This window comes from Macrobrachium rosenbergii, chromosome 56 (genome assembly GCF_040412425.1).
Source record: "Macrobrachium rosenbergii isolate ZJJX-2024 chromosome 56, ASM4041242v1, whole genome shotgun sequence".
Taxonomy (NCBI): Eukaryota; Metazoa; Arthropoda; class Malacostraca; order Decapoda; family Palaemonidae; genus Macrobrachium; species Macrobrachium rosenbergii.
In genome coordinates this window covers 64,713,863-64,728,862 of record NC_089796.1, presented here as the reverse complement: position 1 = coordinate 64,728,862, position 15,000 = coordinate 64,713,863, and the positions used below count along the sequence as shown (strand labels likewise).

The 15,000-nt window shown below is 37.2% G+C and overlaps 1 protein-coding gene across 2 annotated transcripts in view; it reads right to left on the bottom strand.

Moving 5' to 3' along the window:
- LOC136836105 (plexin-B-like) overlaps window positions 1-15,000 on the bottom strand; it is a 243,434-nt gene that overhangs the window by 25,180 nt on the left and 203,254 nt on the right. For both annotated transcript variants that reach the window (XM_067100093.1, XM_067100094.1), the window contains exons 12-15: window positions 14,444-14,586; window positions 13,973-14,106; window positions 12,337-12,538; window positions 10,978-11,124 (exon numbers count right to left, since the gene is read on the bottom strand). In XM_067100093.1, the coding sequence (XP_066956194.1) occupies window positions 10,978-11,124; window positions 12,337-12,538; window positions 13,973-14,106; window positions 14,444-14,586 (626 nt within the window). The remainder of the gene's footprint in view (window positions 1-10,977; window positions 11,125-12,336; window positions 12,539-13,972; window positions 14,107-14,443; window positions 14,587-15,000) is intronic.

Sequence of the window (15,000 nt, the reverse complement as noted above, 5' to 3'; positions counted from 1 at the left end):
TGACATATAAATAAGACACCTTTACAAAACGAAAAACACATTTGCCATGTCTCTGTTTCTTTGGTGGGAGAGCCCCGTTCTTCCTTTTTGAGCAACTCGAGAGTTGTTCAAATCTTGAAATTGGGATTCTTTTCCTCAGAGTACACCCACAGATCTCAACACCTTTCAACCATAACCTCTCTGACCTACTGAAGACGGAATAGCTATAAATCTTGCTAAACTTTCACATCATGCGCACAGACTGAAGATATTTTCCCCTCGAAGAGGTAAGAATAATTGTAACGCAAAACCGGTGAGACCAAACCAATTAGACGAAAAGTAAAATGCAAACAGCAATGCAGCTGGGAGCTGGAGGACGCTGCATAAGATGCTTCGGTACCCTGCATGTTGGACATTGGGTCATCCTTTAACCAAGTATTCCTTCAGTGCATTCTTGCGTACCTCTGCCTTGATCCCACTGTTCATTTTCTCCTGTTTTCAACATGACAACAATCTCACTGTCTCCCCCCACCTCGCTGCCCATAACTACAACCTGGCAACAATTCTATTGCTCCACGGTTCCAAATGAGTAGACATCCCATTGGCTGCTACCTTACTGGTTCCCAACTAGTAACAATAACCCTGCCCCTACAACTCGCCCCATACTACTGTGGCAACAAACCTATTGTTTGCCCTCATTCCAATATAGCAACAATCCTAATCGTTACGGTTCCAACATTGCAGCATGAACCAAATAAGGAAAATAACAATTTCGGGTAAACACTAAGCAACATCATTTGAACTTGAGCAAGAATTATTGTCACATGCTAAAAACCTGTAACATAATCTGTAATGCTGTAAAGCTTTGTAAGTTTCACTGCCTGAAACCTGGTTTGGCCGCCAGCTTCAACTACCAATCACGAAGCTGGTCCGTGGGCGCGGGTTTACCTGTCACTAGATTTACTTGTATCTAATTTTCCGTTTGCATGCCCGATCAACTACTTTTCCGTCCGCATGCCCGGTTGTTCTATGAGCAAAAGCCCGTGCTGGCATAACGTTTGCATACTCATAAACTACAACTGAGAATAAAGAAAATCTTACTCCGAACTCCTACCTATCTCTTTCCTTTATAATGCCAAACACACTCCTATCAACTTTAAGAATTATGCATCAGATATCACTAGAGATTATTTTGAGACAAATGACAAAGATTTAGTAAAATTGAAAATTTACGTTTTTAAAGACCTGAAAAATAATTTCTCACAATGTAATCAAGGTGTATGCAATCAACAGAAGTAATGAAAAGAAATTATAAAAACAAGTGATAAGAAAAATATATAATTCACTGTATCTAGTATGCGGAAAAAACCAAAACTTATGCATGAACTCAACAGAAACGCCAAGGGTACTTACGGTTCGAGGACTGAATTTGTAGTATTGTGAAAACCACTCGTAACTAATATATGATAAAATATTAGCTCTAAGGTTATGTGGAAAATAGGAGATCTTCAGTGGCGGAGGGTATATGAATGTGCGCATTTAACACACGCACACACAAACTGTTTTTGTTCAAATTTTATAAAAACAATATTCATCTTCGGTTCAGCAAATGCAGTTAGGAAATATATGTACTATATATACTCTATTATGTACTATGATGCATGACGACAAATTAAATAACACAGGCAAACAAAACAAGTGGTAACTTTTTTCATTACTTATTTGTAAACTGAAAAATGACTGCATGTGCAATTACAACTAAACAAACAAATAAGAACTACTTAATAAAATAAATACAAATGTCAGCGCAGCCCCTCGCCGGTCAAGAGAGCGATTCCCTCTTTTGCTCGAAAGCAAAATTGAAATCGGGTCGGCAATTGCAAACAAATAATAGAGCACGAACATTGCACTGGTGATAACCCTGCGGCAATAAGAGATCAAATAGAGAGATCACGCATGAAACATTGAATATTTTATGAAACGTTTAAAAACGCAATAGAGATTACTACAATCCTATTAATAATTCCCCGAATCACTCGGAACCTTACGAAAGAGAGAGCGAGGGAGAAAGAGAGGGCGGTGGCTGCTCACTCTTGTATAATGGCATTTGTTTTGTTGTTCCGTAATTGTCGCTCAATATTTCTTTCTAAGTTTATCACACGAACCTGAAGAATAATACTGATTAGTGTATGTAGAGCAAATCTATAAACTGCCCTGATATAGCAATTAATTTCAACTAAATTTCAACAACCACCTGTGGTCAAGCAAAAACGAAGACTTGTAGAGTTATTTCCGAGAAGTACCGCTGACATTAGAAATGCCCTTACTTCATGTTTTAATGCATGAGAGTCCATGAAATACTATAGGTATTCCTTTGTATTGTGAAAGTATGTTGATATAATGTACTTTAGGACGGCGTCCAAAATGATGACCTATTGAATGTAAATTGAAATATAATCGTGCAGAGCATGTACTGTGAACATATAGCACATCTAAATGGAAAATAACTAGGTAAAAAACGAAAGTTACTCATGTACCAAAAATAAAGAAAGTGGAAAGAATTTTATTCTACGCTTAAGTTTCGAAAATTAATTAGAAAATTTGAATTGTGGTAAAATGAGAGAGAGAGAGAGAGAGAGAGAGAGAGAGAGAGAGAGAGAGAGAGAGAGAGAGAGAGAGATTTCCCTGCACATCGATTCCACACTTCCGGGGGCATGGGATTATCTCGTCAAGGCCCTCCCTAGTGAGGACTTCAGACATTTTATTTTGTTGCAGTTATTAAAAGCAATGATTTTGGATCTGACTTCGGAATTGAATACGAGGTACCGGATCGAGTTAGAATTGCGCCCCGTATTGGAGCAGATGAAATGACCGGTGGCATAGGAGAGAGAGAGAGAGAGAGAGAGAGAGAGAGAGAGAGAATACCACTCATAGAAACACTGTAGAAAATAGAGGAATACTGATATATAGCTATATAACTAACACTGAGAGAGAGAGAGAGAGAGAGAGTATAAATTCCACTAGCAAAACATTTTAGATCTCCGAGAATACCGATATATATAGCTATAAACTGAGAAGACAAAGAGAGAGAGAGTATAAATTCCACTAGCAAAACATTTTAGATCTTCGAGAATACCGATATATATAGCTAACGCTGAGAGAGAGAGAGAGAGTAAAAATGTAAAAATGGACCGAATCGGCGAAGGAGTGTCCAAGGCGGTGACAGTACAATTCATCAGTGGGCCCCAAGGGAGAGGTTGCCGGGACCTTCCACAATTCACCAAATCCTTCACTCCCAAAAGAGGGAAAATTGGGACGAGAGTTGCAAGGGAACATAAGGAAAGAAGGAGAATGAGGTGGAAAGAGACGAGATAACAAGGTAAGGAGAGAGAGAGAGAGAGAGAATGTCCAATATCCTAAGTAGATCAGCTGACTGAAATACACCTTGGCTGACGGTCTAACTAAAATGCAAATGAGGAATCTACGTTAAGAATAGTACAGTTAAAATATTTGTGGAAAACTTTTCGCTGAAACGAAGGGAAACGTAAAGAATCCGAAAAATTATGACTAAATCATTTATACACATAAGAGTTTCATATATTTTTCGTAACGTCACCTGCTAATTCCGTATTAATTCCGTATTTCACTGTTAATTTCCTAGACTTTTCCATACAATCTCTATTCCTATAATTGGTAAATTTTAAGATGAGCCATAGATGCAGAAAGAAAGAATATAACGATATATTTTATTCTTTATAGCATTATTTTCTTTTTCGGTGCAGAGACCGAGAAGGGCACGAATGCCAAAAAAAAAAAAAAAATATCTGACGCCACAGGAAAAGTGTAAACTTTGCTATTTCAGTAATAACATACCGACCTCTTGAAAACTGACAGGAAATACAGAAGAGAGTGAATTCCAAAATTCAAAAGTGGATGGTATTAAAGACAGATCCTATTGTGCCAAAAAATTAAAATAAATAAATAAATAAATAGTCCTGGCGAAAATCTTTTGTTTGCGGCATTTCTTCTTTCCTCAACCTGATAACGAAGTGATTATACCCAAAGACCAAGATTTGTCACGAACATGAAGACAATTTAGACTCTAATCTCCAGTTCTGTTTTGACCTCTCTCTCTCTCTCTCTCTCTCTCTCTCTCTCTCTCTCTCTCTCTCTCTCTCTCTCTGTGTGTGTGTGTGTGTGTGTGTGAGTGTGTACACCAGCTCAACATATGATAAACATTCTTAAATCTAAATCAGTTGCTCTTTACTAACAAAAGACAAAGCATGAGTGATACGAGAAAGAGAAGAAAACAAGCAAAATGATAAAAAGATAAGAGGATGATGAAAAAATGTTTGGCCGCGACATGGCAGTTTATGGCGGGATTATGGCACACGAGAGAATGCCAGTACAGACAGATTGGGACGGTTCTTGAAGGCATAAAAATGAAGATGAGGAGAATTAATATGGCATTAAGGGGAGGCTTAATGAAAACCGTTAAGATGATAATGGCGGAAAAGCAGCAAAATGAGGCCATGGAATGAGAGGAGAGAGCCATGGAATGAGAGAGAGAGAAAGAGAGAGAGTGTCTCTCGCTCTCTCTCTCTCTCTCTCTCTCTCTCTCTCTCTCTCTCTCTCATTAAGGTGACTTTTTCTTCAGAGAAAGTGTGACTTTTTCTTCAGAGAGAGAGAGAGAGAAGAGAGAGAGAGAGAGAGAGAGGGGAGAGGGGAAGAGCAAGAAGTCACGGGCTCTCAAAAGGATGGAAGAGGAACGCGTCTGTGCCTAAACAGACATAATATGGTCATACATACACACACAGAAAAAGGGGGAGGGGCAGAAAGGGACAGGGAAGGGGGGGGGGGGGGCTGGCAGGGAGCAGGGAATGGGAGGAAATGGGTGGAAGAGGAGGAAGAAGCAACAAACCCAAAAGACAAATGATCATCCCTTCCCAATCAGTGGCCTCGGGGGAAGAACCCTGATGAGCCTCTCCTATGTTTAATTCACAAAATCGTCGCATCAAAGAAGGGCGACAGGGAGATAGATGAATGACTCTTGAGAGGGGGGAACTACCGATAAAAAAAGGAAGAAGCTGAGGGAGGAAGGGAAACAAGGGATAATACATCTGGGATGGGGCAATTACTGAATGCAAAGGAAAAACCAAAATGAGCCTTTGTGAGCTTATGCATATACGTAAACATCTCCATGTGTCCTGTGGCCTCAGGCTCCATCCCAAACGCGCGCGAGCGCACACACAAACACAACAAAAGGTGCGCAAGAGACCTAGAAGATGATACAATAATGTCTGTAAATGCTTATGAATAGCGTTAACATCCAATATATATGCACCACCACTTGGTGCAGTACAAGATCATGGGTAAAAGATAAGAAAACTTTAGTGTATCTTGAGTGGTATGCAGAGCTGAGTTAAGAAAGAGAGCTTCGTAATAACAATATCAGCTGATTCTGTTGAGCTACAACAATTTTCATAATGAATTAACATAAGAAGACTTTTTCAGCAGATACAAAAGCGCATTCAATTATGGCAGTGGAAAATTTCCTAGGTGGGTAACAAAATCTTAAACGGTCCTAGTCCTGGCATGAATACCCAAGTGCATAACCCGTTCTTGAAAAAGCCATGAGTAAATAACTAAAAGCCATGAGTAAATAACTAAAAGCCATGAGTAAATAACTAACATGTAAAATATATATAAAAAGCTAGAGCCCACAGCGAAGGCCTTGAGAGAGAGAGAGAGAGAGAGAGAGAGAGAGAGAGAGAGAGAGAGAGAGAGAGAGAGAGAGAGTAATGTAGATGTCTATTTGTCTGTTTACGTGGGATACTTTAAATTTCTGGAAGATTTGTCTCGAAATGTTTCGTTCTGGCTGAAATTGGCCATATATTGCAACCCGAGATTCCTTACACGAAACAAGGTAAACACGAGCAATGCTTCTTTAAACAAGAGCTCCGTTTGCCAAGAGGCAATTCATCAATGTCTGTTTACCAAGAAGTCGGGAGATTAAATGTAAAACGATCATTTGAGTTAATGCATTCTCCTCCTCCACGAAAATAAGGCGTTTTTCAAAACCTTCCACAATGCAAGAACATATTATCTGGATGCGCTTCCAGACGTTACGTTAAAAGAATCATGAATAATTCAAGTGATAAATTACCCTAAACAAAATACAGTCCCAGTTTTCTCTCGTATAAGTCATCCATCATTTCTCGTTCCATAATGAAAAAGAAATGATAAAACAATACAGAAACAATAAATATTCGCCACATCACTTACTGACATAAGGCTCGAGATATATTTCTTTCATTCAACAACTTATGAAAATAATGATAATCAACACTTCAAAGTTATGAAGCTTTTTATGGTCCTTCTGTTATTAGAGGCATTGCTTGGAAAGTGGCCAAATCGTGAATTTGGAATTATATCTGCAAGAACTGAGTTAAACGTTAATTTTATACATAAAATAACCGAAACAAAAATGTCGAAGTACTCGTGGCAGACACTGAGCACTTCTTGCAAGTAAAAAGCACTGTGATACTAGAGGAGATACAACTTGAAATCTATAGTTGCTAGAATAGGTGTAATGCTTGTGTTAACCAAAAATTAGTAAAACATAAATAAGCAAAAAAGTGAAGGAAAATAACGCATCTTAACAAAAAATTTTTTCCTTCGAGAAGGCACTCAGACACAAATACCTCAAGCTAAACGCATACATACATATGTAATATATATTATATATATATATATATATATATATATATATATATATATATATATATATATATATATATATATATATTGATATATCTTGTTTGAAGACAGAAAAACAAGTAACAAACGCGGGCGAAGACTTAACTTCGCGTGCAGTGGTAATTAAAGCAAGCATTCGAATGAAAATACATTCAAATTCAATGGGGATTAAATCAATTTTCGACGTCATAATACGACAGATTTCTTTTTCTCAATGAATGTCAGCGTCCCTTTAAATACTGAAATAATGTCGTAGTACTATACTACTTTTCTCTTTACAATTTTTTTTTTTTTCATTTCACATAAGGACACAGTAAGCGCAGAAAGATTACCTAAATACATCATGACAATTTTTGCTTTTTCAATATAATATTTGTTCTTTATAATAAGAGTAACAATAATAACAATGCTGATCTAATAAAGCTGTGCCCAGGGATTGACAAATACAATTCCACTCTCATATAATTGGATGCTTTGAGATGCCGCATAATTGGATACCCAGAACAATTACCGGAGGGTACGGTATTTCCCCCGTAAAAAAAAGTTTTAATAAGGACTGCTCCAAAAATATAATTTAAATTCTGCCGGTGCGCTTAAATAAGATTCAGTCACCAAACCGAAAAGGCAATGTGGTTATGAATACTATTTGCGCTTCCAAAAAGTTCTGTCCAGATTAACCACGGAGGACCCAACACAGTTATTACGAAACATATCTTGTTATTAGGAAACTTCCACGTTTGATGTCAGTTCCATCACAATATCAAAAGGCAGTGCTCTTTAGCATTTCCCTCGAGTCCTGACGGATGCTTGGTTATTAATCTCTCCTCGCCAATATAGGATACAAACAGGATGTGTTCGTGAAAATGTTCACCAACCCCGTCACAAATTCATTTTGACCTTATGAGTCACCCTGAACTTTTTTTTTGCACGTCACTCCATTTACAGAATTCGATTGTAATTAAAAGTTTATGGCCAAGGTTAAATTCCTATTTGACCTTTGACTTCTACATATGACCCTGACTTGACGTCACTTAGCACATCCTCTTCATGTGGATTATGCAAGACAAATATGAAGTCTCTACCTCGGGTAACTCAAAATTTAGGTCCACGGTTAAATTCCTTATATTTGACCTTTGACCTCTTAAGTATAACCTCGACCCTGAGATCCACCACTTTGTTTTCTTATAAACTAAAAAATTAAAGGTTTTTAAAACATTTAAACTTAGCGGGTGGACGAAGCAGACAAAAAGGTCCATTGCTAGATGCCAAGAACGGTAAACCATGGCCATCAAAAATGCTTTCATCACCACGGATGTAAATAGAGGGGACATCAGTAAATGAATTCAAGTCTTAACAATTATCTACCGAGACATCTTGTGGACAGAGAAACTTACAAACAAGAACGTGCCTACATTAAATCCGCCAATCTTCAAACGACAAAAGTAATAATAATAATAATAATAATAATAATAATAATAATAATAATAATAATAATAATAATAATAATAATAAAGCATGAACAGGAGAGATCCGAATTCTTATCTTTCATACACCTAAACAGAATGCACTTGAAGACTCATGAGAAGTCCCTCTTGAAACTATACCTCCCAACTCCGGAGGATAAGTACTTATAAAGAAGGAAAAAACGCGAACAGACTCATTTTTTGCAATATAAACTGTGCTAAGTTAATGAAGACTGCAAACTTCTAGCTTAACAAAAGTTAAAACTTCTTGAATTACGTGAGCTGCGTATTTCGAAAAACTGAAGGGTTTCTTTCCCGTCAAGTATTTTCTATTAATTAGCACCACACGAGCCATCCAAGATAAAATATACAGTATCTGGAATGTGCCACAATAATTACCGTTAGAATTTAAAATTTTATGTAAACTGTATCATTATCAATAACTTGTGTATTTCATATTGTTCTGTATCATTAAAAATTCCACGGTATACATTTTATACTCACTGCTGACACCAGATCACTAAACAGGAATAAACATTCTTTCCTGAAGTGGGTTTCTTATCTTTTGCAGAAACGTCACTTTTAAGAGATGACTATCGCTCTTATCACGTGGATAAAACTCTTTTACCAAGTTTTACCAAAAGAACTAGTAAGAAAGTCATAACTTTCAAGGTTCCAATACATATATTTACTTAAACCTTTAATTGTGCTAAAGAGAAATCTCTATATTACCAAAGGCCATTATTATTTTACCAAAAGAAGGTCGCTGTTTTACCAAGAGGTCATTAATGTTTAATAGAGCAGTATTAGCCTTTCAACACATCTGGCATTCTATCACCTCATCATAAAGCTAAAAAGACTAATGGCCCAAAGACTTACGGCGTCAAGGAAAAGCCCATAAAAAATAAATAAATAAAACCGAGGCAAAACAGGGGAGAAACCCAGGAATTGGGAAACTGAGAAAAAATGGCGAGGGGGTAAAATAGGGAGATAGGAAAATAAGAGACAGAACAAGAAAGTGAAAGGAAAATATAAGAAATGCAGGATCCATAAAAGTTATATGAAAGGCGTATCTTGGAGATGGAATAAATCCTGATAAGAATTCTTTGAAGATATTACTCTGCCAAGAAAAAAGTTGAGAGAAAAAAATTGCTGAACAACACCAATCAGCCTGGTGAGAGAGAGAGAGAGAGAGAGAGAGAGAGAGAGAGAGAGAGAGAGAGAGAGATCAGGAGGGTAAAACTGTTTGGAAGATTTAATTGAGTCAATCCATCCACCAATAGCTGTCGCCTTTCTCTCCCCCAACAATCTCTCTCTCTCTCTCTCTCTCTCTCTCTCTACATCGTCAACGTCACAAAATGGATATAAGCCCACAGTCGAGACAGAAGGCCTAATCTCTTCCAGATAAACGCACGGGGGAGGATTCCTATGAGAACACAAGAACTTCACTGTAGTCTTTTATTTCTATAGCAACGTTTGATCACATTTAAATATGTTAATATCTAAACATATGGTTACACAATATATAATATATGTATATATACATATACATACATATACATACATACATACATTTTATATATATATATATATATATATATATATATATATATATATATATATATATATATATATATATTTATGTGTGTGTGTGTGTGTGTGTGTGTGTAGTGCAAGGGCAGGATAATTGTTACTCTGACCGACAGAAACTGTACTGCTGGAGTTCTTCTCATTCTCTCAGAAAATTAAGGTAAATCTCTAGAGGAAACTTCCCCTCTCCCGCAAGTCAGAGAGAGAGAGAGAGAGAGAGAGAGAGAGAGAGAGAGAGAGAGAGAGAGAGAGAGAGAGAGAGAGATAATGTAACAAAACTACGTAGACAATTAAATTTCACTCAAAATTTAATGGTGTTCAATTTATTGAAGACTTTTATGTATATTGCCCACCCCTACCTCCTAGAACACCAAATAAAACTATTAACAGCCTCCTAAATCTAGCTTTAATCTATATGTTTAATAAACAGTACTTCAGCTATTGAACCTTTTAACAACTATACCGTCAAAGAAACATAGCTCCATATACAGATAAATACGTAAATGATTGTGAAGTGAAATATTAATCCATCAACACATTTTACTCGGAAAGAAAAGCATAAACTGCAAAGGGGAGAGCGGATGATCTAATGCTTCAGATTCTGCATTTCTCATACAGAGAGAGTATTCCCTACCAAAGTCAGACTTTATTTTTGAAGCGTATTGCGTTATCTCCTTTACAACTCATTTTAATACAGTTTCTAAAGAGAAAACCACTGAGAGAGAGAGAGAGAGAGAGAGAGAGAGAGAGAGAGAGAGAGAGAGAGAGAGAGAGAGAGAGAGAGAGAGAGAGGCAAGGTTAATTTTTTCCTACGAAAAATTTTTTTTAATAATCTTTCAAAAATACATTCAAGGATATTTGCGAATAGAAGGAGTCCTCAACTATTCTTAAGCACTACTCAAAGCACTACTCAAGCTCTGTAAGTAGACTGTATGCTACACATGCATAGAAGAAGTACCTACGACGAACACCAGAATATCAATAATACTTCTAAAGGAAAAAATGTCGAAGGTCTCTAGTTAAAAATCTATAGTATTCTAAAAAAAAAATTTTACAACACAGAAACTCACTCTATAAAGAAACTGCAGCATGAATGGCTTAAAAAAGGAAGTCACACCCTCTTCTAAAAACTGGCAGTGGCTGTCAAAAAATCGTGTTATAAAAAGAGTAATAAAATGGTACTTACAACGTATGTGTGGTTGATCTGCTCCCGCAGAAGCCTCTCCTCCGAGAGGGAGTACCTGGCATCGTGGGTGACGGCATCTACGGGCCCTTTCTCCACCTGGTGTTTGATGGCCTTAAAGAGGAGGAACAGAGACGGGCCTGCTTGCTCCTGCAGGGAGAGTAAAAAAGTAATAATATGCTGGTATCTAAAAGCAGACGATTCTGAAAGCTCACGAGGAATTTAATCTAACTTTTGCCAGTCCAGAAGTTTTCGTGTACTGACGCGTACTTGGAAAAATTCCTTAAAAGGTCCTCGTGAAGCAAAAGCAATAATCTTAAGGTACATTAAAAAACTTCTGCAAAGCGAAAAGATTCAGCATTGCCCTTTTAATAAAAAAAAAAAAATAATAAGAGAAAGTGAATTCAACCTGAAAATATGAGCTGGTGCTCTGAAGACAAAAAAGTAATTTGTTTGAAGAAAATCTTTAGATCGAAACCTCGCACTGCATACGGCTTACCCATATGTGAAAATAAAGCTTGTGCATTATTCCATTAAGATAAAATCAGTAGCTACCCTAGAGAATTGAATAAATGCGAACAAATCCTACAGAAAGAAGTCAGTTACATCCCGGCAATTTCAAGATAAAAACCGAAGGGCAAAACAGAAATAAAGTTTTCAGTCTAAAATATAGAAAACAACGATAAGAAGAATAACAAAACACTCTTTTATAGATTCCTTGAAATTTACGTTTTCCACGAAAATAAAGCAGTGAGGAATCACTTCCTACAAAAGATAAAATGAGAAGTGTATATTATATACAGTCGCCACCTCGCTTTCCGCGTGAGGGAAGAGAGAGAAAAACATACCGCTCACAAATAATATACCGCCCACAACAGCACAGTAAACAAAAGGAAAATCGAATCCCAAGACAAACGACCCCGAACCCTTGTGTACGTTATCATTTCGGGCCTTCCTATGAGGAAGTTATTGCCCAAAGACAAAAATATTACGGAGGCGGTCCCCTTTTCTTGAAATAAGGCTACGAGTTTTACTGCTTTTTGTTTCACGGAGTGAACGAAAGGAACGTATCGTGTTTCACAGGAGTGCCAGAATGGGACGAAATCACTGGGTTATGGAAAAAACAGGGGGAATAAGTGATTCATAAAAATACGGAATGACTGAAAGCGAAAAGTTCAAATCAAATTACGTTTTATGAAAATATCTTGTGAAGAACTCTCAATAATAAAAAAAAATTCAGAATATACACTATAATAACGAAATACAACTTGAAGAATTTCTGAATGACAGTTCCATTTGAATAGGGAACGAAAAGCAACACTAAAATGACATTTAACTTGAGGGCAAAGGAGGAGGACCCACCTTCAGATAAGTGTACATGCACAGAGCCATCCAGTTCGTGAGCATTTTCTCGACGACGCTCTCCGTTCTCCTGAGCATGAGCTGCGGATGCTTTGTAGCCACGCTCTTGTCAATCAGACGGAGGAGCAAAAGGCGAAGAACCTCCGTCAGGTATTCCATGCGACCTGCCATAGCTACCACCAGCAGCGATGCCACGTTCACTCTTTAAAAATTATTTGTTTTGTTAGATGTTACGATAATGGCAACCAATGTTTAAAACATGAAAATTAACCTTGCATGGGAATCCTATTGGGAAGTAATACTGGACTATCTTTCTCTTTCTCTTGTATATATACATACACAATTTACATAAATATATGTACTTTTTTTTTTAAACATTTTTTAAGGCACAAACAGCTTGAAATGCAAGTGACATATATTATATTTACCTTTGCATACTCGCAATAAATTTTCTCATTATGAAAAAATGAAAAAAAAAAAACTCAGACATGTACTGAAATAAGGTTGCGTTAGATCAGTACCAAACAGGAATCAACTGATTTTGGGCTCTAAAAGGCTAATTAATAGAGGCGGCTTTTCCTGTGATACAGGGCACTTTGCCAGTATCAATTTTTCAAAGCCAAGTACGAGAGGACAGGAAATGGACGTTGTTTGTAATGGTTCAGTACGACAATTCTGCACTGACACTCTCCCATTTGACTGCAGAGAATCACGTACGTAGTCAATGGAACACAAGTATGACTGGCAAATTTATTATTATGCAAACGAAGCACATCATGCTACTGTAATTCGTTAAGCATAAGCATGTGACAACCACCTGTTTCATTACTTTAACAGAGTGAAATGCTTTAAATACGCCTGAATGAAATCCGAATAAAATTTAGAATGCCGCTAATGCAAAATATCCCTTAAGATTTACGTATAAAGTTAAGGGAAATTTTATATTCACTGAGAGCCATATGGTATATGCTTTTTTGAAAACTGAATTCGAGTATAAATTATGATGTACCATTTACTGTATTGGATAAAGCTGTTCCACAGTGCCGGAACGAAATAATAATTTATAATGTTCGCCGCTTGCAAGAAGAGATGCCGTACATTTCACTGTGAAATTTGAGAGAGAGAGAGAGAGAGAGAGAGAGAGAGAGAGAGAGAGAGAGAGAGAGAAAATTATTCTCGAATAATGTAAGAGAGAGAGAGAGAGAGAGAAAACTACTCTAGAATATAAAAGGAGAGAGAGAGAGAGGAAAAAAATTATTCTCGAATAATGTGAGAGAGAGAGAGAGAGAGAGAGAGAGAGAGAGAGAGAGAGAGAGAGAGAGAGAGAGAAATATTCTCGAATAATGTAAGAGAGAGAGAGAGAGAGAAACTACTCTAGAATATAAAAGGAGAGATAGAGAGAAAGAGGAAAAAAATTATTCTCGAATAATGAGAGAGAGAGAGAGAGAGAGAGAGAGAGGAGAGAGAGAGAGAGAGAGAGAGAGAGAGAGAGTCTGTGTTTTACAATTCCACTTGAAAGCCAACAATACTAACACTGCAAACCAAACCATAAAATTTCCCTGGAAGAAGCAATGGGTAAAGACGAGGCTCGAGAGCCAACATTATCTCAGAAAACAAAACAAGAAAAAAAACCCACTTGTCTCGAATGTTGAACGTTTTCTGGGCTTCTAAGGTCTCTATGAGAGCCAGGAGGAAGTATCGATTCGTCAGAAGCTGCTCGAACTGTATCATAGCGCTCTCCATAGCCGGACGGCACCCGTTCATTCGTAGCTGTAATAATAATAATAATAACAATAATAATAATAATAATATGTGAATATGGGTATTGTTACATAGTGAGTAAAACTTAATTTTAATAAGGATGACGTGGACCATATTAGTAATAAAAATAAATACATGAACAACACAACATTTTTATATTCAAAACACCAATAGTGCTCAGAGTAGCAGAACAAAATGGCATATCGCAAAATAATAACTTATTCTCATCACCGTTACCACAATTACTTAAAATTTTACACTAATCATGAATGCTGATATCAGCTGAAGAGTGGCTATCAATAATATTATTACTACTGTTACTACTAAAATTATAATGTCTACTTACTTTAGGGTCCATCAAAATAGGGTGATCCGTCACCCCGGGGAAGAAAACTTTCATGACGTAACTCCTGTGGTCCAGGGTCGGGATCCCGGAAGACTGCAAGTCCGCCGTCAGATCTGTCATGTCCGTTTGGAGTTCGGCAAAGGCTGGAAAACCGAAGGAAAATCAAGATTATGCATTTCGTCTTGATAAAAAAAAAAATACATGGCATATATACTATGTATGCAATTCCTTGTCCCAAATAAAACCAATTCATAGAAATAGTCACGTAAGAAAGTTAAAGTAAATTGTACTAACTTAATAAAATTCTACAGTTCTGACCATGAGTTAGTCAATTCTGATTTCTCTAAATTTAAGAGGGGAACGTAAATATTGAACTATTCTTAGTCATTTACTCAGTAACGTGAGAGAGAGAGAGAGAGAGAGAGAGAGTGTGTGTGTGTGTGTGTGTGTGTGTGTGTGTGTGTGTGTGTGTGTGTGTGTGAGGAGAGAGAGAGAGAGTGAGTGTGTGTGTGTGTGTGTGTGTGTGTGTGTGTGTGTGTGTGTGTGTGTGTGTGCAG